Consider the following 24,640-nt stretch of genomic DNA (forward strand, 5'->3'; position numbering starts at 1 on the left):
TCATTGATGATGTTTGATAGGCTTGCTTATTGTGTTCCTAGATTAATTTGTGCAAAACAAGAGCCAGCATTTGTGATTTGTCTCTGGTCCAAGTTAAGGAATTAACAATGGCATGGGTTGTAATAAAGTTACAAAATTAGCCTTGAGGAAATTCTAGACAGCAATTGGCTCAACCAGGTGAAACCTACTTTGACTGTAAAAGTGAAAAGTATGACTCTCTAGTTTATGCAGTGAAATGAGAATGTAACCAAATTTACACTGACATGAGCAACTACAAGCAGAAATCAATTCATTTTTTGTTTGGCTAAGCGTACTTACAAGGGCTACAGTTAGGTTGAGACTGATGACTATAGGGTAAAGGGTCAAACAGAATCAAATTTCTATCAACTTATGCAAAGTAAATCACTGAAAAAATAAGTTACTATGTGAGAAGCATTCAATTGATCTAAGCAGTCGATTTATACCAAGGCACTAGGGAAACCAGAAAAAAACACAACGAGCAGCCAGTATAAAAAGCTAAATTGACGTAAATATTTTCTGTCTGAGAATTGCCATTCAATTTCAAAGGAGTATTGATGTTAATACATATTGGAATAGTAAAGCATGACTATGCCATTAAATAAAACTAAGAAACGCGAGACCCATGCAGCGACGTCCTTGGTTGAGTACAAATGACCAGTTGAGAACAATAACATATGTGAATACTAAACTAAAGTATATAAGTAACTAGAGCTCATCCAGAACTCATGTAATAACATAAAGGTACTAGATGAGGTATTACTAAAGAAGGCAATTTGGAATGTACAATACACACTAGGGTCAAAACTTTTCAGTAGTTGGGTTACAGACCAGAACTTTGTTTGCACCACCTCTGCAAGGCAAACCTGACCACTTTTTTCAGCTGTCAGAGGCCTACTAATGCAGCATAGAAAAAAGGGGACATTTGAAAAGATTAGCAGAAATACTACCCTTGCAAAATAACGGTACTGCAGCCCTTTATACATTGGATAGTATTTTTATATATTATTATATATTAATATATTAATATTTAATTAATTGATAGTATATTTAATTCATATTATATTATATTTAAATTAACATTTAATTTATATTATATTATAGGTAAGTCATATAATATTATATTTAATATAATATTTTTCATATAATATTGGATAATGCATTGCAAATGGATCTTGGATAATGAGAAACATATAATACTAAATAAAAAGAAAATTATGACTATCTCTAGAAATGTATCAGTGTTAGATTTAGCTGGTATTTTGAGTGCACAAGACTCTGACTGACTGAACCCTACGTTAGAACCAACGAGACTTTGTTGATGCACAGAGGCCTTTCCTAAAGTTGTAAAAAACATTGTTAATCTGCCATCCATATGGCCTTTGCATCTCTTAGCAATTAGCCTCTGAGCAAGTTACTGATATTTATGTTTTAATTTGGATGTTTGGACTGATTTTATATGCTGTGAGACTCACCTGTCAAGTCAGAAAGGAGCTATTAACACTGACATTTTGTCAATGTCACAACAGCACGAATGGAAGTGCTGGCTTGTGAGGTTGGATAATTTATTATGAAACTTGTTTGGAGATGTGGCACAACCGAGATAGATGGGGGCACAGTTGAGAAGTGTTCCCACTGGAGTCCTATTTCAACCTGCCAAATCCCAAAATGCACAGCTGAATGCTGGTTTTTGTGGGGACAAGGTCGTGCACAGGAGATTCAACTCCAACCAAATTAAACTTCCTTCAGGACTAAAGCAAGTTTCAGAGCTACAAATTGTGTCAATAAAATCCCTCCTCCTCATGTTGGTGCATAGGTTGAGGCTTTTGTTGTTACTGCAGGTGGATTTGGGGTTTTGTCTTTATAATTTTCTGGGCAGCATGCCAGGGGATACTGAACTCCTGGGCCAAATAGCTAGTGACAATAAACATAAGATGTAAATCGCACCTTGATTACAGTGTGAGGTGTGTTAATCTGGTGCCCTACTGAGGTTCCGTGACAATTGTAAGTGGTGCTTTCGACTCGCACGAATATGGTCGAGTCTGGTATCTATGAACCGCAAATGACGAGTTTAGTGGGTGTACGCAGTTTCGTTGTGCTAACCTAAACCGTTCGTCTGTTACGTGGGTATTTCTATCTGTACCCACGGGTTCCATCTTAGATACGGCATCCATTTTGTCTCTTGCCCTCAAGTAGCCAGCGAACGGACGTTGTCCGCTTCGCGACCCTGGGACTCCCAAGATATTTGCGGAAGACACATGTCTTTTGTAAGTGTCTTTATGATGAGGGGGATGCTACTGTAAAGCAGATGGCGCCGCTCGAGGCTCATCTTGCCGCACGGACTTATTGTCTCAGCCGTGCATCTCATTAGGCACGTCCCTTTGATGCCTGTATCTCGTGTTTCCCGAAACCTCCCCTTTCTACACCCTTTCCGATTTCCCCACTGTCTCCGTCTTCCTCTACACCTGTTCTTGTTCCTATTTCGATCTGTTTATTACCGATTGGAATGCACTAATGTTGGGAAGATGGGTTTTTACAGTTGGGAACCGCCAAATGTTTCCGCACTTATGTTCCGGACCTTGCGTGTTTCAAAGTGACCAAAACGACCCCTCTGGGGGATGATTGTGGGAACCGGGTCATAAATTTTGTGTTCAATGTAACTCTATGGGGAAATTGTGTATAAAAGGAGCGATCCACAGAACCAATTTGAAGCAGTCTCCCCAAGTTGCACGTGTGTTACTTGTCGTGACTTCTGTGTTCCCTGCAGTAAATAAACCTTGAATCTTTGACGCCGAAGGAAGTGTCCCGTGTCTCTGTGATTCGTACGCCGGAGCAGGTTACCCACGAAGGTTTCAGGTGTTGTGCCCTGGCACCGCTGGGTTCTAAAAAACCCAGTCCTTCACTACACCAGAAGCTGCCTGGGACATTAGTTTGCACTGGACTCCCAAGGCAGTCTGCTCCCTGCCCTTAGTGTGCCTAAGGAGCAAATCACTTCAGAATACTTAGGGCCAGATGTAGGAGCCCTAATACAGGTCTGTAACGGCCGAATTCGGCCGTTACCGACCGGTATTTGGGTTTCCAGATGTAGGGGGCCTATATTTTACCGATTCTGTAAAGTTACCGAATCGGTAAATTTACAGAATCGGTAAAATACCGAATCGGTATATTTACCGATTCGGAAAAACCATATGTAGGTGGCACTCCTAAGAGTGCCACAGGCCCTTAAAAATCGGTATTTTACCACCCAATCCTATTGGGTGGTAAAATACCGAATTCAGGTGTGCATGCACATCTGTGCATGCACACCTGTGCACTGTGACACACAGACATGCCCTAAAGGCATGTCTGTGTGCCACATTGCACACAAGTCCAGAATTGGGGTGCTAGAGGGTGTCAAAGTGACACCCCCTGCACCCTTGCAGGATTCGGTATTTACCGATTCTGTAAATACCAAATCTGTATTTCACATTGATTCCTATGGGCTTCAAGGCCCATAGGAATCAATGGGAAATACAGAATCGGTATTTACAGAATCTGTAAATACCGACTCTGACAGATTCGGTAATTTTTTACCTACATCTGCCTCCTTCCAATTTACCGACTTTTAAATACCGAATCGGTATGACTCGGTATTTAAAAGTCGGTAAATCGGATTTACCTACATTTGGCCCCTAGTGAGTTATTATAGATCAAGGCTGACCAGAGGTGGGAGACCTTTCCCCTGGAGGTAGAGGTAACTGTTAATAGAGCACCTGCAGTGTCTATTGGAGCCCGTGGGATTTTGCCTCAGTGCCCAGATTTCACCATCACCCTCTGGATAACTGGTTCCTGGAGGGAGACCTGCAGTTTGACGGTTCGGTGAAGTGGCATCCTGGGTTATGGACCATCCACCACTGAGATGCATATGCTGAGGCTCCAGCAGCCCATAGGTAAAGGAGAACTTGGCAATGGATGGTCAAGGAGTCATCAAAGATCAGAGGTAGTGCGGACTAAGCTTTACAGAGTTGTGCCACATGAAGGTATCCACCTGTCTCCTGCTCCCGGATCCCAAAGGTGTTGTGCACTGAAGTGGGCTGCTAATGACATCTTCCCCAAGGTGGTCATTCCTAAAGTATCTAAAAGATAGTCTACTGGACAATGGTGTGACAATGGGTAAACATTGATCTAGGCACCACCCAATTACCTGGCAAGAGGCTCTACCGCGATAGCAAACATAGGCTGAATTACCCCTTCTGAAACTCTGAAGGATCATATATCAATGGGGGTTCTAGAGACTGTCTCTGGAACATCTGCTGAGAAGCCGTCCTCTTTTTGGGTAGTTTGGTGGTATTTCAGAAGATCACTTGCTGTTTAGTCTTATACGAGACGGTGAGTGAATAGGCCAAACACATCACAACGTATTAGATCCCTTATTTTTTTTTGCTGCACTGTTGGCCCACCTGTTATACATATTTGTCCTTGATTTATCTCATCAGCTTGGATTCTCAGTTGAGAAGGAACATGTTTTTATTTAGCAACATCAGGCGATAAAAATCTTTTCAGCATGACCTGGAAGCGTCAAATAAAAACTAACTGACCTTCACAGTCTAAGATACTTAGACATCAGTTGGAAGGATTGTACAACATAAGTATGTCATCAGTGCTGAAATGTTAAGGAAAGTTTAACTAAAGAAGAGATGGTAGGCTAAGACATATGGGTATGTTCCCTAAATTCATCATCTTGAAATATTACCAGCTAGCTTTTGATGAAATAATACATATTAGAACATTGGAATGTTGGGAGCTCCATTGAAAACATTGGAGTCCTCTGGGCTTATAATGGCTGGTACAAGCCTGGAGCTCCAACATTCCAATGTTTCTTTGTTCACAGCTCTGGCTGTGAACAAAGGCTTCAGGGAGCCTGAGGGGATTCCAATCCCCTCACGCTTCCAAAGGCTTTGTTTTTTTTGTTAGAACATTTTGTCCTCTAGTGTCAGAATGTTCTAATAGCCTTATAGACCTTCGTAGATGGGCTATACCGCTATTAAAGTCCCTCTCCCTTGTTAAAGGCCCTCGCCTTCGGCTCGGGGCCTTTAAAGCTGGAGAGGGCCTTTAATAGCCGGTATAGCCCTATACGGCGGGCTATAAGGCAATACGAAAACGAAGACCTATCAAAAGTTCAATGCGAATGTAAGGATTTCCTGACTATTCACTTTTTTGTGAAACTCACTACTAAAAGTGTTTACTACTTGATATGTGCATAACCATGCAACAATGAAAAAAAAACCTTCTACACGATACGCTTAGCAAAAGAAATGACATGTTAAGCGCACTGTTCAAAACATACCCAAAAATAAAAAGAATTGCGGAAATGTGTTAGTCTCAAAAATGCCTCAAATTTTGGACCACTTTCAGTTGAACACAAGAAATAAGAAAAAAACCAATTGAAAGAAATCCTTAAATGGTTACTGAAACTATTCCCCATAGGCCTGATTCAAAGTTTTGCAAGTGTCAAATAGCAATTTTGATTGACGGAATCAAACTTAGTGGCGTTTTATTTTTAAAATGTGCTGTAATACGCACCGAACATCTGCAAGAGTTGTGAATGTTCTGCATCTCTAAATGAAGAATAGGGGGCATTTTGAGGGTTCCTGTGCGGGACATTTTGTAAGTGTAAGCAAAGACACAGCAACTCATATGTTTGTAGGTATATATACACCACTTTTGGGTAGTGTCCTCCCTTCCTGGACACACATGCACATTTGCTCCCACCAAACGCCTCATTAAGGGTGTTTATAAAATGGGACTGAGGGTGGATCCCCCCTCACCATATCTAAAACCGGTGCTGGGGTAGGCATTCACCAAGAGTATAATATTTTCCCCATGTAGAAGAAAACAAAAAAATGAACAATGCAAAAGCATATTCGTGCTGATTTTACCACACATTGCCCCGCTATGCCGCCAATGATAGTAACAGCACAACTTCTAACCATCACACTCCTACAAGTGTGAAAGTTCAGACTATTTCAGGCCCCCAAAGCTATAAGATGAGCTTGGATGGCAGATAATAGTAATTTCTAATGTGTACTGAAATAATAATGAACTGTTGTTGTTACGGTCATCTACAAATTAGCCAGACAGTGCCACCGTGTGGCAGACTCTCACAAGTGCTAGTGTTGACAGTTAAGTGCTGGTGCAGAGAACTGGAAAACGCAGGCTCAAATTAAGCACTGGAAAATGCATGCATTTGCATTTTTCCACTGGTTAAAATTCCACATGCATACACTTTATACATGAGTATGCATAGAATTTTACTGTTGTAGATATCCAGAAGACCTTAGAATTTTTTGGGATTCCCCTAAAATACTCAAAATAAGCATGAGCCGCCCGTGAAGGTAAGTGCTGTGGAGCGGTGGGGTGGGGACGGAGTTGACAGAAGATGACAAGGAAAAATTAAATTAAAGAAAACCACTTACTTTGCGCTCACCGCAGCGCTGACTTAGCGATGTGGCGAGCGCAATGTAAATGGTTTTCTTTTTTTTGTTAATTTCATTTTCCCTCATCGTCGTCTGTTGACTCCCTCCCACTGTGCCCCACTGCTCCATCGCTCTTACCTGTACAGGCCGCTCCTGAAAAGAAGGCAATACCTGTTAGGAGAGAATTTCTGACATTCAATGCAAGCCCTTAGTCAGATGTTTGAAAGTTTTATTTTCGACCAAACAATCGGAGTGAATCACAAAAAGTAAAGGGTTTCATTTAGAAAAATCTTTCAATAAAGGCATGCATTTTGTCACTTTACAATATTTTACTATAGTCATAAAAGTTCACTGTTTTGATTTCTTACCTCTTCGTCGAATACAATGTGAAAAGGAAGTCCATTGCAAAATGTTTTGACGTCCACCCAAAGGTTCTCTGGATATGAGGGTACAAAGCCTCTCAAAATCTTGCCTACAATAAGACAAAGCTCTGATTGTTACACGGAATCATAATACAGAGATCGTGCTCATCATCTCCCAATTTGAGGTTTATCATTTACATTTCATTTCATTTATATCAAATCATATTTTAAAAACAATATAAAAAACTTTCCAATAATGGCTGTGGTCCAGGTTTGCAAAGATTTTGCACTAGGATTGCATCACTTTTTCAAGGAACCCCAACATAAAATCCTTTCTAGTATTTACAGAGCCCTGCAAATGTCGATTTGCATGGCTTTGTAAGAAAAAGTAACACAGGGCAGAGCATTGTGCTGCCTTGATTATCTTTGCGTCACTGAGGCATTCCATGGCTGGTGATGGCTGCTACCGTGCATCCACCTATGGATTTTGATGCATACCCACATTGACAAAGACTTGAAGATGTGGGTTTGCACCAAAACCCTACATCTCCCTGAAGCTGGTGTAGCGGGAAAATATCTTTATTTCTCCTCGTTATTTCGTCTTTGCACGTGTGGGGCATTCTGCAGAACACATACACAAGAGGAAATGGCCTTAAAGGTAAGCCTTGGCAGTAAATTCTGTTCCGCTTGCGTAATTTGGGTAATTTCGCATTCCACAGAGAACGTGTAATTGTCAAAAATTCCGCGATTAGCGTCTTTGTGGAATTATTTGCTTGTTCGCGCTATCAAAATGAGTGTTCACAAGATATTTCTCCCCGAGCATGCAAACAGCGTTTCGCAAACAGGAAAAAAGCATCTCGAACAGACGGAAAAAGCAATTCCGCATTTTCGCTGAACTTTTGCGTGCTCACGGAGATTTTTTATCATTTCGCTGAGCTTTGCGTAGCGTGACTACGCATATTCCGCCCACCCCTACTTAAAGGATAGTTTTTTGTGAAGGAGGTATCCCTTCCTGCACAAAAACGATCCTGACCACAACGTAGATACCCTTGCACTATGACACAAGGGTGCCTCTGCTAGCACTAGGCTGCCCAAAATGAGCCAGCACCCGAAGAGAGCAGAACTGGGCCATTTCTTTGAAAATATGGCACAGTTCTGCTCTCTCCCTTTTATGCAAAACAGTGCAGCAACATCATTTGCTGCGCTGCATTGCATGAAATATTAGTAAATTCAGGTCTGTACGAGGAACACAATAAGGGATAATGAACATTGTCAAATCTGGATATGTCTCAGGTACTGTGTCTCTTGCTTCTTCTAATTGGGGAAGTAATGATGGCATGAGTGCGTTTTTCAAGTCACAATTAATCTTTTGCACTGTACGGGATTTAGGCAAATAAGATGCAAAATGAATAAACCCAGCAAGTTACCTCACTTCTAATTGTATTTAAGGTGCAAACTTCCAGGTCAGGTGACATTTGCCCATGTGCTATTTGCACAGGTACTATTTGATCGTATGCAAATTGTTACTGACCCGCGCCATTTGTCCACACATTTTTGGCAGGTAAAATATGGCCAGAATCTTGTTGTCGAATAGTACACAATTCAAATCTGCAGACCCTGAAATGCACACACCCATTCCAGGGAGCAGACATGGGGACTCCTGTGAGTGTTGCAAAGTGTGCAGATTGCAATTGACACATGGATTTAGGAGTTTATATCTGAAACACAATTACCACAAAGGATGTAATCAAAGTTTACAGCCCATATAAAATCTGACTCCACTGGGTACAAATGTACCTGGTCCGATCAATAACTCCCAAATAAAAGCTTGTTCACAATGATAGAGAGTAACATGCAGATTTTGGTTCTTAAGGCAGCAAAAGCCGCATGTCCTGATATTTAACTACTATTTTCCCACCCAATACATTTCAGCAGGCTTATGCCTCAAAATGTGCAGTAATAGGAGTTACCGCACAGACAGCAATTAACCATGCCACTTGTAAAAAGTGCCTTAGTGTGGAAAGTGCAGTTTAATGCCCTGCTACATTATTTGATACTAAATCTGAAGGTTGGCAGTTGTACTGTGGCACAGTTGACTATATGTGTGCAGCACAAAGGAGTCATCCACAGCTCAGCTTGAATTGTGAGTTTACAATTGTCACACTTAAAGCAAAGCTTTACACTACCTTAAAAATATGGCTTACTGCAAAGTTTCAGATTGCAGGTACATACCATGCTGCAATTTCTATTAGCTGCAAGGAGCATACTTGCAGATTTAATATCGGAACAAAGTGGGGGATTCAGAGCTTTCCCAAGAGTTGTGACAAAGTACCCTCTCTACCAATCGCTCAGCCTGCCTGCCTAATTTAGATGTGCGCCAACTACCAGGTTATACACCAATGGAGTAAAATTTACTCCATCAGTGTAAACATTTTTCCAAAGTCCAGAGGGAAATGGGGCCATTGGAGGTAAGCCATCCAACCGGCTGCCCTATTTAGAGTGGCCGGTCGAATGTTATGCTATGTTATGCAGATTTGTGTAGACCACTATCACCTGAAAGGGAATTCTGGTGCAGAGCAGGTGTGAGCCTAGCTGGACTTAGGGGCTAGTTGGACTTCTTGAAAAGCCAGGTCATCAGCCAGGTCAATAGCTTCTTGTGGAATTTAAGAAGTGAGAAGGAGGGTCTTATGTGTAGTAGCAGGTGTTGCACTCTATAGGAGAGATGTGAGAGAAGGTTTGACCTCCGGATCTGGATCTCTGTATGCATGGGATGTGTGCAAGTAGTAATCCAGATGAGCGGAGGTGTCTGAGATGTTTGTGAAAGCCAAAAGTTTTAAAATATTTTGGAAAACAGGTTTTAGGATCAGATGCAAATTTTCCACAGTGGGGGGAAGCGAACTGAAATGAAATCCCATGAAAATCATTTATCCCTACCACAAAAGGAAAAAAGGCTAATGGCCACTGGCCACCCTGCTCATGAACTGTGAACTCTTCCTTTTGTGTGGTTCTTCCTAGTAAAATGAGATAGAGAGAGAGAGCCACATGAACTGCTCCATTAGTGGCCAAATTGGCCCGTCTGTGTGGTTCTCCAGAATCTCGTTCTGCAAGGTGTATCACAAGAAGGGGTAACTAAAACCACGGAAAGCAGGAAACAAAATGAAGTTTGAAGATGTAAGAAGGGCAAGCTGAAGATTGAAATCACATCAAAGGAAAATGTGTTTTACATGTGTAAAGAAACCATGCTATTGGCTTTGAACTATAGTAACCTGGTGACATAGTTCATACACTTAAGAATGACGAAAAAATAGAGAAAGACTGGAAATAAAAAGCATTGTAAAAATAAAGTATTGAACTATTGGCCCTAGCATTGAAATGCATTTCTTTGTAAGTGGGTGTGTCCATGTACGTGGATGTGTACATGTGATCAAGCAAAATAGCTGTTTTGCCTTCATAGAGCAAGAGAGCTAAAGGTTGAAGTGGACTGTCTCATTGTTCCATGCTGTATGCTGTGGTTGGCAGACGCAAAATGATCATGACAATTACAACAGACAGTGGAGGATGAGTATTGACCAAAACCTCTCTTTGTATGTATGTATTTATGTATATATGTATGTATGTATCTTTTATATATGAATAGAATTGATTATACAAGGACAGCAAAACTGCCATATCCCTCTCTAGGTAGACCTATAAAGAGAGGGCTATTTCTTGGAAATAATTGCTCCAAATGATTTAAGATGTAGTTATCATCAAACAAGCTATTGCTTCATTTAAGAGAAAGACACATTGGATGAAAAGTTGGCGTAGACCTGGGAAAACCTACTGCGGCACCTACTTCAAATGGCCATCTTGAGATAATGGAAAATTAAAACTATACTCTGGAGAATGACCTAAGAATTTTTGGATTCCCTTAAGTTTGTGAAAAGGAAATCCCATAGAATATTTTAAACAAATACTGCTCTAACTATGTAACACATACCAGACCGCAATGGTAAAAACAGAAAGAGCCATAGGGCCAGAAGTATAAAACATATATCATTTGAAAACTAGTAGCATATTGATTTGTGAATCCAAAAATGCACACTTCAATGTATTAAACACAGGGAAAAGGCTGTTCAACAAGGTACAAAAAATGTTGAAATCACAAAGTACAAATTTAAATTGCAACACGCATAGTGATTCCCAAATAGCAAAATAAAAATGTACGTAGAAAGCATCTGCAAATTGCGAATCATCGCAAAGTTAGGGTTGAAGTGGAAGAAGGGGTTACCAAGCGCAGGATTTTAACAGAGTACCCAAAATGTAAGACCTACATTCTCACAGGCAACCCCATTTTGCTATGTTACAGTGGATGTGAGCTTTTTGAACTAACAGAGGAAAAAGAGGAGAAAGGAGAACATTTTAAGAGAAAGAGTAATTATAGCGAATGTGAGGAGGAAGTTGATCAGATGTGCATGCTCAGCAGGAAAGTCATATTAGATATAATTTATGAGTTTCAACCAATCCTATGCACACAGAAACAACAAATTCACACAATTCCAACACAAGTGCAGGTCTTGTGTGCACATAGTTGTGGTTCGATGCCTACCTGAACCTTCATTACAAAGATCAAAAAGTTTATAGATGCACCTTTAGACAGAATCAGATCATGCCGCCTTTACAAGCACACATGAATGTATGACATTGTTCTACATTCTGTCCATCAACTGTGTTTTTTGCAATTTTCACCCCGAGTGTGCTGGGTATACTCAGACGTGAGTCCCAGGCTCTCCACACCACTGGAGTCAAGCTATCCAGGCTGAAGAAGGCTGATAGCCAGAAACCGGTCCTTTGATGCTTGATTCCGGTCTGGGAAAGACATGGCTTGGTAGTTCGGACTGGACTGTTCCCATGAGGCACAGGGTCAGAGCTGATTTGCATATAGCCAGTGTCTAACCCAGGGTGGTGTGGAGTGCAAAAAAACGATGGATTTAGGCCCAGATCCTTGTACTGGGTTGAATGTATGACATTGTTTTACATTCTGTCCATCAACTGTGTTTTTTGCAATTTTCACCCCGAGTGTGCTGGGTATACTCAGACGTGAGTCCCAGGCTCTCCACACCACTGGAGTCAAGCTATCCAGGCTGAAGAAGGCTGATAGCCAGAAACCGGTCCTTGGATGCTTGATTCCGGTCTGGGAAAGACATGGCTTGGTAGTTCGGACTGGACTGTTCCCATGAGGCACAGGGTCAGAGCTGATTTGCATATAGCCAGTGTCTAACCCAGGGTGGTGAGGAGTGCAAAAAAACGATGGATTTAGGCCCAGATCCTTGTACTGGGTTGAATGTATGACATTGTTCTACATTCTGTCCATCAACTGTGTTTTTTGCAATTTACAAACACACCAGCAGAGTTATAGGCAACAGAAGTCAAATTTTCTGTACGTAACACTGCCTTTTTCTGAATCGATTGTGGTCACACTTACAATATTTATTTTCCTTTAGATTCAATCCTATGTTTAGTTTGATTGAATTCTGGTAAAGTTATAGGGCCTGATTCACTAACAGCCTCCACACTCGTGGCGGAGGCCCACAGCCGTGAGGGAGTCTCAGCACTCGGGGGAATCTCCTCAATGAGAATTTTCATTGGGGAGATTCCACCCCGAATGCGGAGACTGTCCCATGACTGCCGAGCCTCCCCCACGGCTGTTTGAGAATCTAAGACGTGGGTCCCTTGCTCACTACATCACTGGAGTCAAGCTATCCTGGCTGATGACGGCTGATAGCCAGAAACCGGTCCTAGGATGCTTGATTCCGGTCCAGGGAAGACATGGCTTGGCATTTCGGGCTGGACAGTTTCCATGAGGCACAGGGTCAAAACTGATTTGCATATGACCATGTCTGAACTGGGGTGGCGTGGTGAGCAATATAACGATGGATTAAACCCAGATCTGTGACTGGGGGTGAATGTTTTGCCAATGTGCAACATTCCGCCCATCATCTTGTGTGTTTTGCTGTTTGCGAATCAGGAAGATAGAGCTTTATCGAACAATTTATTGTTCTCCTGCATTCTTACTTACTTGTAGCTGTTCACTTGATATTGTGCTACTGTGCTGTCAATCGGATCGTTCCTCCTCTCCACTGGCCTACAGCTCTTCCTACTTCCAATTCTCTTGCACTTCCTGGATGGGTGATGTCTTCAGTGCCTGCTGAGGCACTGGTCACAATATGTGATTTGTAATTTGCAATTTCCTAATTTTGTATACTGAATTATATGAGAGTTATGATTGGGACTGTCACTCGACAGTGTCCCAAAATAATGCCCATGTGTTGGAACCAGAATCTCCTTTTGGTGAATACGGTATTCCTTCTTGCTGCGCTGTTCCCACATTGCTGCAAGACTTGGCATCTTTCAAAGACTGCAATCACGCCTCAATCTGGGTTAAAGCCGAAAAAGACATGATGGCAGTGCTGACCCCTTCATCACATTCCCAGTCCATAGAAGAGAGGAAAGTTGTGAAAATATGCACCACTAACGTTTAGGCCCAGAGGCACCGGACTTCTCCTGTCTCTGTTGGCATTGCCATATTCACTGACACGCGCAAGCAGGCAGGTGGTATATTCAGGAGAGCTTGGAAATCAGCCTTCCATCTTACCTGCTGAGACTGAAACCCCCATCTTACCCATCAGGGCTCCCACACACCATTCAGGACACATTCAACTAAGGAACAGACCTGAATGGAGATGGGGAGGACCATTTAAAAGGGTCGGACCTTGGGAACACCTCAGGGGTGTTTATACAATAGGACTACACACATAGATTTAGAACCCCCCACTTTCCAGTTCAGATCCAATTTAATGACTAAAGGTAAAAAACATTCTAAAAACTATTATGTGGGCGAGAGTCATAGGAAAGCGCAAGGGCCCAGGTTACCAGATTAAATAAACAAAGCTCTCTCTTGTACCTGCAGGCAAGTCCATTAGATGTGTGGCAGTGCTCTCTCTTTTACTCTATTTCAGTACAAACTGACTATCCCAAAGCTTCTATCTTCCAGAGGGCTTTATCCACCCAATCAGTCTGGATGAAGTTTGGGCCTTCATATGGAACCTGAAGATGGGCAAGGTGCCAGACCATGCCAGTTTCCCTGAAAATTTTGAAAAGGCCTTTGTAAAGGTGTTATTGACCACATTGACAGCTCTGTTCTACTTGATAAGGTGGCCGAAAAGTGACGTACTTTAATATCTGAATCAAGCACTGTGTTGGCCATCATACAAGCCAACAAACCTGCTCAACATCAATGGTAAAATCTATATGAAGATACTGTTGAACAGGTTGGATGCGCTATTTACAGATTTAAGCTAAGGAGCTGGGAGGGTCTGGCGAAAGGCACAGTAAGGCTTTTGTTAAACAAGCGATCAAGAGAGCTTGGCGGGCGCCACGCGAAGAATTACTGGTGAAAAAACAAAAAAACCACCAACAACGAACTGTTTGCGTTTCTACATATTGCCCTTCATCCAACATCCTTAAAAAGCTGATCCATCAGAACTGGCATCTAGTTAAAGACCTTGACACCCAATTGACAGATGTCCCCCTTTTTGCATGTAAAAAAGACAAAAGCATTGCAAACCACATCGTCCGAGCAGCCATCCCTAAGCCAAAAGCTCCTACACTACGGGACTACCTGAATCTTCCACCAATAACCGGTCACCACAAATGTGGTACATGCCTCTGTTGTCCTCTGACTATTGAAGGAAACCTTTTCCAACATTCAGGAATATCGTGGAAGCATGATCAGTTTACTAACTGTAAAACAAAGAATGTGGTCTACGGTATACTATGTCCATGCAATAAACTATACATAGGTAAAACAACTCAAGAAGTCAGACAAAGAATGTCCCAACACAAGTCCAGAATAAAGAACAAAGTCCTGACGGCTCCATTGGTTCAACATTGGATCGAAAAATCGCATGGTGAACATGATTTCAAATGGACAATAATCTCAAAAATAGACAAAGACCCAAGAGGCGGAGATGTAGAGGCCAAGTTACGACAACGAGAGGCTATGCTGATCCTGAAATTTAACACTACAATTCAAGGCCTGAATGAAATGTCTGAACTGTACAACTTGTAATAATTCCACCACACTCCACTATAATGTTTCTGAGCAAATGTGCGAAACCACAAGCTTGCTACTACCTAATCCAACAGTTGATTTGGACACCCAACAAGTTTTTATAATCCCATCCACCCCTTTGAAATTCTTTCTAGTTTATGTAACATCAACTGTGGTTTATACACCACATTAACTTCATGTTGCCCGACATCCCTAAAGTCCAGAGCTAAAACTTGACGGTAGCCAAGTACATGATTTGACAATCTCCAACATGTTTGACAATTCCATAACCCCTGCGTTTACAACTTGATTGTAGTTTTTCTGTAAATTCACGCAAATTCAACCTGCTGGATGCCAACCATATGGAACTACAAATCCAATAAATTTCATTTTTCTCACAAATCTAATTTGCCACTGGCCAGCCACATAAAACTACAAACCCCATGAGATAGACATAAAGAAACGCGGAAATATTGCAGATCTAAGCAGTAAGACCCGGAATAACGGCATGATGATTTTTATTTAGGCTGGATGTAAACGGAGCATTATTGTGCATAAATAAGCTAGCTCGCCACGTGGGAATGATGATTGCGACTCAGCTTGGAAGAAAACGAAATAAGTAAGCACAATTGATCTAAACGAAGTCAGCTCGCAACGTATGTGCGCTACATAATTCATTCCGCCGGACGTAAACCATGCGGAACTACAACTCCCATATCAACATATGAACAGACCCGGAAATGCTATCCATTTAAATTAGGCTGACCCGGAACGGTTTTTCATCGCGTAAACACACGATGGCGATTTAGCCTGGAGGAGATGGACGCATAACCTCAGGTAACTGTCCCTTTAACAATTTGCTCAGCTCATTTTGTACTTAAACTAGCTCGATGCCCGCCGCTATCTTTGAATGGTGATAATTGCGGAGTAGTTGTCTTTACCCCCTGTTTAATAGTTACACCTCGCTTTTAACTTCATTTAAGACATCACGTGTTAATGAGATGAGGCTCCACTACGGCTTTGTAACAGCCCTCGCTATCTCTTTCCCCAGAATTGATCTCGAGGCAAACAAACTAACGGATTGGGCTCCGGAACCTGTTGGGCCCTCCAACTGATTTACATTAGGAAACTTCCACCTATAGTTGGACACGACAACGCCATTTTGCTAGTGAGTAGTCCAGACCCCCATTTCCTATTTAATGTAGGACGATTTTTTAGCAACCAAATCCTGATTCTGTCCTCTTTTGAAATTCCTTTGTAGTTCATTACACCTTAGCCCCATCTAATTCTCTGACAGGTAAGCTTGCTGAGAGTATGTGGTGGCTGAATGAAAGTTGAGAGTCCCTCTTTTTGAATTGACTGACAGATTGTTTTCATTCATGGTGTTTTCCAGATTGATTGTGTTTGGTCCTGAAGAGAATCCTTTGAATTCACTAAGGATTCGAAACGCGTCGACCAAGGTGTTAGTTGGTTGTGGTGCCATTCTTATGGCTGTAGACCAATCCCTGCTTAAACAAATTCTGAAGTGAAAAGTATTTTGAAAAGTATTTGAAAATTATTTGGTCTTGGTTACTGGCTTGATGTGTTGAGCTCATTCATTGTATTACACCATCCCTATGATTGTAAATAGGACTTGGGTTCATTTCTTAATTTGAATACAGCAACGCAGTTTTCTTGGATAAATTGATAAAACCATACCACTAACTATCACCGTCCCCCAGTAATTGTCTGATGTACATCCTTGTCTTGTGTACACGTGTTTTGTGTCTACTTTTGTGTTAAATGTTTGTCTAAATCACTCCCACAATTACTTCCCTTGTCCCTAAAAATTCACTCCTCCATTTTTCAATAACTGTTTTTGAATAACGTTTGTTGCTTGATGATGAAAATAAAAAAAGAAAACATCTTTCAATAAAACTAAAAAACTAACTAAATTCGTAAAAATCAAAATAACAATAAAAGCATTCAAGTTTTCTACCATAAAGTTCGACTGAAAGAGTGGTAATTTTTGAATTAGCGACTAGGAGCTTTTTCTTTTATTATCTTGAAAAATTATTGCACAGTTCTGGCAATCTGTTTTGGTTAATTTACAGATTTAATGCACCTGGACTAGGTGGATTTTGGATTTTATGAAGGGACCGCAGAACAGGTATTACTTGATGCAAAAATAGGCTTTTGACAGGAGCAGCCACTTTTTGTTAGCAGAGGTTTGATGAAATTCAGCTTGAGAGATGAATTTACCAATATGGTTATGGCAAGCTATACGTCCCAATCAATGAGAATAGCACTCACCTCTGATAAATGTAATGGTCTTGAGGCAAGGAGTTGGACAGTCATATTCAGGTTTCCATCATTACGGGATGGGTAAATAAAGAACGATAAAATGGGTGATAGTAGCATCTATTATTTACAGCATATTGAAACAGCACAAACACTGTGTTTAGTACTGTGAAAAAAGGAATATTAGTAATGCTATTATTGTTATTGCTCTCTGCCACCCTTTGGACTCATTGGAGCAATTTGGCATCAATTTGGTGCTTCAGTTTTAAGCTCTTAAGTGCCCAGAGCCAGGTGCAATCACTGACACCTCGTCACAGAGTAAAGTGAGGCCAACAACTCTCCCTGACACGTTCCCACTCTGTGACAAGGTAAAAGCCAATCAGAGAAGACAGTAGACCCAAACCTCCTGGGGCCACAAAGGCAGCGCTGTGCAGATAAGTGTGATTTTTATTTTATTCATGTTTGGTGCATGTATGTATAAATATTTGGGAGTGAATGTTGTGAATGAATGAATGTTAGACATGGCATGCTTGGCATGGTTTTCCCCTAACTTCTTGCCTTTACACCTCCTGTTTTTGTTGACTTTGTTTTTGCTGGCCTTAGGACAGATATCTAGTGTTAAAAAGAGCGTGCTTTCTCCTTAAAACACATTGAATCAGCTTATACCAATTGGCATATTCAATTTACTTGTAAGTCCCTAGTAAAGTGCCACTATCTGTACCCAGGGGCTGTAAATGAAATGCTACTAGTGGGCCTCCAGCACTGATTGTGCCACGCACTTAACTAGCCTTTGAACATGTCTCAGGCCTGCTATTGCAGCCTGTGTGTGCAGTTCCAAAACTGCTGTTTTTACCAGGCAAAATAAACCTCTTCCCAGGACCAAACCTTCCATTTTAATACATATACATCACCCCTAAGGTAGGCCCTCGACAGCCCCAAGGGCAGGGTGCAGTGTATTTTAAAATCTGGATATGTACTTTTAAGTTTTTCATGTCTTTTTTTACTCAGCCCAAGCAAGAGCATACAATTCAGCGCTCCTTATCCCGAATTCAGCTAGGAAATGAAGGCTGAAATTGGAGCCAGGTCTTGGGATGCCAGATCATGCACTGAGGGGTGCGCTCCCTTTTTTACCAGTCCTCTCAAGTCCGTGCTTTTAAAATTTCTAATGAGGTGTTTTTAATCAGAATGAGTTTTCAGTAACATTGGGGACTGTATGTATGTGTTTAAGGGCACATGGCCAACTATAAAGCCAGGTTTTGGTTGGAACGGGAGGGTGCCAGGGAAAGGAGGATGGCATTTTGACAAGTACAAATACAATTCTTTTAATGGAGTCTGTTTTTACTGTAATGATTTTAATTAATCGATCAGTTAATAAATTCATTCAATGTCCTGGCTATGAAAACCCTTAATTTCAACATTGGAATTACCTTATTACATTTTATAAGTATCATTTCCAATTGGGAACAGGTAACCACGTCATGTTTGGTGAATCTGGAATTTGAATTTAAAATCCTAACTTATAGTAAAGTTGGATTTTAAGTTACAATTTCGAAAAAAAACACTTCTAGAAAGTTGCCATTTCCTTGCCTTAGTCATTTGGTGCTTGCAGCCTCTCTCTGGGACACATGACTGGGTGTGGGTGAAGATGGGATTTGTGTGTTCCTCCTAGACTGCCACACACAATGGGGAGCTTAGGTGTGACTGGATGGGCCATCACTGGCTGGATGGGAGGCATGAACTAAGCCCAGACCCACTTACACTTGAATAGGCTGTGTCCTGTCTCCACACACAGGGCTGCATAGCCCCTGTAGTAAGTCTGGAGCCAGAGCCAGGAAGGCACAGTACCTGTCCATTTCAAAGGCATGCCTCAAGAAGCTTCTCTCCACTTCAAAGGCACAATTGGGTATTTATACTGGATCTAAGACACCACCACTTCAGTACACTTCTGGACCTGCAGATACTCTGCCAGGTAGAAGGACTGCTGTGCTGCTGAAAGGACTACCACTCTGCTGGACTGCTTCTCTGAAGAAACTGCTACCATGCTGTGCTGACTTGTTCTCTGCTGCCCTCTTGCCTGTGTGAGAAGGACTGGACCTGCATCTCTTGAATCCAGAACCCAGAGTGGCTCCAAGCGCTGTCTGGCTGGACTCCTGGTCTGACGAATCGCTTCTGCTGTACAACACATCTTCGGCATGGATCCTCACAGTGCTCTGCAAACCAAGATTTAAGGTTCCATGCGCCTAACTGAGTCCTGAAGCGGGCCTGCCCTTCATCGTGGTTGGCCTAAACTTGTGACTTTGTCTCGGTCTGGTGCAACCAGATATCCACAGTTGGCACTTTGTGCTTTTTTCCACTATTTTCAATCAAATCTTTAACATTTAGTATCTCCCATTCTACTGGAAGGATTTTTGTCATTTTGGTAGTGTTTATTTATTAAAGAAAGATCAACTTTATTACTGCTTGAAGTGTTGCACAAATAGTTTACATATTGCCTGTCTCCTCTGTGCCAAGCTACCAGAGTGTTGAGCACAGGTTAATTTAGAGGTGGCTTGTGCTTCACCCTCACAAGTATTGGTGTTGTTGCTTGGCCAAGACTCACACCCCAGTCAACCAACAACCCATTTTCTCAGAATGGTTGTGTGGCTATGCATGTTTGAATGCCTGGGTGTGAGTGAGTGTGTATGTGCGTGTACGTCCCATCCGCCCCACTCCCTGTTAAAATTGCCGCCCACCATTGGATATCAAAAGGATCATTAAATTAAATGCTTGCTGATCACTGGACTGTAGATGTCATGAAACGTTTTGAAGCTTAACCCTCTAAAACCAAAGTTTATGCTTACCTTTGAGTGCTGAGCTATAGAAGTCACTGGCTGGCAATAAATGGCCCACACCATGCTCCGTACATTTTCAGATATGGAGGGATGCACACCTGTTTTAAACCATGTTGTTTTATTCTTCATTTTCGTCATTCCTTCGGCGCAGTTGCGTGCAGATTGGCTGTTAGGCATGCCCTACTGCCACTAGTTAAGAAACTTGTAAAGGAGGAGGGACTTCATAGCCCCTAAACCAAATGCACAGCTTTGTGCCGCTATTTAGCGTGCACATTTAATTCAACTTCTTTTATCCTTTGTTTTTTACTTATCCAACTTTCAACCATATTTTAACTCATGTTTTCCAAATATTATTTCAATCCAATTTATCAAAAGGTACAACAATCGGGATGTGGTGCCAATTTTCAGCTTTCTTGCATTCAGACAGTGCCAATCCAGGCCTCTTTGAAAGAATACGAGTAGTGCAAAAAGTCCATCACAAGCAGTCTTTTATTATTCAAGTTAAAAACCCAATGCATTTCGGGCCACTTCGAGCCCTTCTTCGGAGGTCACTACAAATAAATAACAAAATAAACAAATTATTAGCACTTCTCATCCTGAATAAATAAAGATGCAACATACTTTCATCGATTAACTCGCTCCGTCATTTCCAAAACCAAAAGACCCTGAGTACGAAGGATTAAATGTACGATGCCTTAACTGAAAGAGAGAAAGACGAAGTGGGACTATGCACCATGGGGAAATGTTTTGGTTTTGGAAATGACGGAGCGAGTTAATCGATGAAAGTATGTTGGATCTTTATTTATTCAGGATGAGAAGTGCTAATAATTTGTTTTTTTTTGTGGTATTTTTTGTGGTAAGACCATCTCCTATGGTGAGCAGAGCCTAAAGCTCATCCTCCTTGCTGGTGACAACCACAATTGCCTCAAAAAACCCTAATTTTTTCCTTATTTTTTTTTACTCCAGTTGAGCCATTTTCAATTCCCTGTTTTTTGTTTCTCCCCATAAAAATAACAAAAAAATACAAAATAGTTCATAAAAGCCAAAAAAAGTACAAAATGTTCAAAAAACATAAAAAAAATATAAAACAACAAAAAGAAGAAAAAAACAGTTCTTTTTAGAACTACCTCCAAATTATAAAAAAAGGCTAAATTTTTTTTAAAACTCTATCATTCTTTTTTCCCCATGGAACGCTCCCCGGTACGCTCCGCGGTGCGCGTACCGGGCGCTCCCCCTGCGCAATTTTATAGCCCCCACATCAAACCTAGGGGGTCAGGGGGGGTCTACTCTGCCCCCTTATGGTCATTTCCCCCTTTGTTTTTGCCACCTCTTGTGTCTCGATCCTACGGAGACACAAGATGGTGGCCACTCCTGACTGTTTCGAATGTTTACAGACACCTGAGAGCCAATCAGCTTTCCGTGCGCACCTCGCGTGGCGCGCCCAGAGCGCGCCCCGGTGTGCGTACCGGGGCGCGTCCATAGATATATATATATTTTTTAACCTAAATTACTCAAAAACCACTGGAGCACATTTCTTGAGACATAGCAAAGGCACATTGGGCTACCAGTCCCTACAATTTTGCCTAGTTTAGTGGAAATCCATTCAGCCGTTCGGGCTAAAAGTGAGGTTGACCGCCCTATGGAAATTAACATGGGAAAAACACGTTTTGGGACCCCCCTTTTATCTCGGCCCCCGCTTGACGAATCCCCCCTAAACTTTCAAGGAAGGACCGTAGCTTCGCGAGGCAAATTTGAGGAAATTTTCAGGCAGATTAGTCAACCGGCGCCAAAGTTATTCACAATGGAATTTTGAGATTTTGCATTGAAAAAAATCCTAACTATAACTACCTACTGCCAACCGCCAGTAGGTAATATATATATGTGAGGAGATTAAAAATGAGCGGTGCCACCCAGAAACAGCAGATATCTCAATCCGGGGTGAGCAGTGTACCTAGCTCGGATGTAGTCACCTCGGCGGAGGAAGGTCCTAGTGGTGAAATGGAAGAAAGAATTCCCACTGTGATAGATGAATTCACTTTTTTTCAGGAGGACCGGCGCTTCAATCTCCGCCCAAGAACCAAGGTAAACTACGCCAAACCTCCAAGGGCAAAAGGCAAAGGCAAAGGCGTAAAAGGCGCCAAGGTGCAAAACAAAGACTAAATGCGCAACTGTCACCGCTCATTGTCCCAACTATAAGCCAACAACAACCATCAATAATTAACTTGACAGATTTGGAACTTTCTACCGAAGAGGAGCAGACACTCGACTTGGGCCTGTCATTTTGCCCAGAAGCTGAGTTTAATTATGTCCAAACTCGTATCGACATCTTCAAGTTTGCTAGGCTTTTGAAACTAAAAAAACATTTCACTATGAACCCGAGCTCGAGGAGTGGAGTTTTGAACCCCAGTAATAGTGGGAGTACATCTGGAGAATTGAATGTACAGGATATGGACCTCATGTTAGACTTTCATCCCTCTTTTGGAATAGATGGTAATGATGTAAATTTTGAGGAACAGGAACCATCAGAACCTTTGGAACTTATGAGCCACGCAGATGAAGTGGCAAGAGCCGAAGGACTAACCATCAATGCCAGCGACCCGACTGGTTTCCGTCCGAGGTCGCGTTTCACTCCTTACACTGCACGTGACAACATTGACATTTTCAATGACTTAGTGGTGAATGGTTTAAAGAACTTGGAAAAGTGTACCAGTGTGTGCAATAAAAAATTCAGCAAGCAAGAAAAAGCCCAGGCAACCCTTATTGAAAAAATCAAGCAGAATGAGAGTTGTATTGTTCGAAATGCGGATAAGGGTGGGAACGTAGTTCTCTGGGATAGGCAGAAATATATATCTGAAGCCTATAAACCACTGAATAACAGAGCTTGCTATGTGAGGATTAAACAAGAAATTATGTTTAATAGCCATGCACAGTATAACTTAGATCTAGAAAACTGGTATAGCCAAGCTTTGATCACCCATGATGAATTGAAATTTTTGAAGATATCTAATCCAGTCACCCCAGTGTTTTATTTGCTCCCGAAGGTGCATAAGGATGTATTTAACCCCCCTAGTAGGCCAATTATTTCCGCCATTGGTAGTGGGTTGGAGAATACCTCTAAATTTATTGATTCTTTTCTCAATCCCCTGGCATCGCAATTACCTTCATACATTCTTGATACAGGGGATTTTCTAAAATCCATCTATGACATACCTTGGGAGGATGATTTGATTTTGGTAACAATTGACGTTACCACACTGTATACAAGCATTAAACACAGTGATGGTTTGAATGCCATCAGACACTTTTTAGGAACAAGACCAATCAAATTGTGGGCCCATACGCAAATGTTGTTGTCTATGGTTTCAACCTGTTTGAAAAATAATTTTTTCATTTTTAATAATGAATTGTTCCATCAAACCTGTGGTACTGCGATGGGCACCTGCTTCGCCCCCAGCTATACGAATTTGCATATGGGCTGGTGGGAGGAGCAGGTGATCCGGAAGCAGTACCAAAGCGAATGTGAGAATAACATCCTCCATTGGAGTCGTTTCATTGATGACTTATTTGTTGTCTGGAAAGGCTCTATGTTAGACCTTAACCTCTTTCTGGCAAAAATACAGCAGAACAGCTTGAATCTCAAGTTCACTAGTACCGCTAGTACTGAATCTGTCAACTTCTTAGATCTTACTGTTTATGTAAAAGATGGTAGAATACAAACCAAAATATACAGGAAGGAGACCTCTGGAAACACTGTGCTACATGCCAGTAGCTTCCATCCCACATGTTTGGTGAACAGTATTCCTTATGGGGAGGGTCTTAGGGTGTTGAGGAATTGTAGTGATCCACAAGACAGAGAGAATGCCTTAAAAGATTTACAACAGCGCTTCAAGCAAAGAGGATACAGTGACAACTGTTTGGAGACATCTTTTAATAAAGTCAGACAGAAGACAAGAGAGGAAGTTCTTTTCAAAGATAAGAGGATTAAAAAACAGGAAGGGAACGATTGCAGGATAATCACGAACTACAACAAATTGCATGGCTCTGTGAGGAAAATACTAAGCAGGCATTGGCATGTCATTAAAAATGATCCAATTATTGGTCCTGCTTTAACCACTAGACCTCTGATTACTTTTAGAAAGGCAAGATCCTTTAAGCAGTTACTAGTCAAGACCACACTGACTAAGGTAAAAAAGAAGAAAACAAATAGGAGTGATTGGTTGGCCAGAAAGGATGGGTTCCTTAAGTGCAAGAAATGTAAGGCTTGTGAACATGGGAGAAATACCAGTACATACAAACCAGGCCTCTCAAATAGAATGAAAAAAATCAAAGGACAATTTGACTGTAAAACGGAATTTTCGATTTATGTTTTGAGCTGTGGATGTAATCTACAGTATGTTGGTAGTACAATTAAACCCGTTCACCAGCGGATACTACAACATTTGAGGGCGATAAAAAATGCTGACAGGTCATACCCAGTCGCCCGACACTTCGAAAAATTCCATGACAAGAATGTGAACAGTCTATCCTACTATGTGATTGATTCCGTGCCCTTGAATGAAAGAGGGGGGGATAGGGTGAAAAAACTGCGCAAACTGGAGTCAT

General features: G+C 41.6%; 1 protein-coding gene across 1 annotated transcript in view; it reads right to left on the bottom strand.

The window, feature by feature from the left end:
• Nucleotides 1-24,640, bottom strand: part of LOC147683486 (guanylate cyclase soluble subunit beta-2-like) — a 350,021-nt gene that overhangs the window by 148,282 nt on the left and 177,099 nt on the right. Inside the window, exon 6 of the mRNA XM_086944858.1 lies at nt 6,842-6,945. Within this exon, the coding sequence (XP_086800984.1) occupies nt 6,842-6,945 (104 nt within the window). The remainder of the gene's footprint in view (nt 1-6,841; nt 6,946-24,640) is intronic.

This window comes from Lissotriton vulgaris, chromosome 11, assembly GCF_964263255.1.
Source record: "Lissotriton vulgaris chromosome 11, aLisVul1.2, whole genome shotgun sequence".
Taxonomy (NCBI): Eukaryota; Metazoa; Chordata; class Amphibia; order Caudata; family Salamandridae; genus Lissotriton; species Lissotriton vulgaris.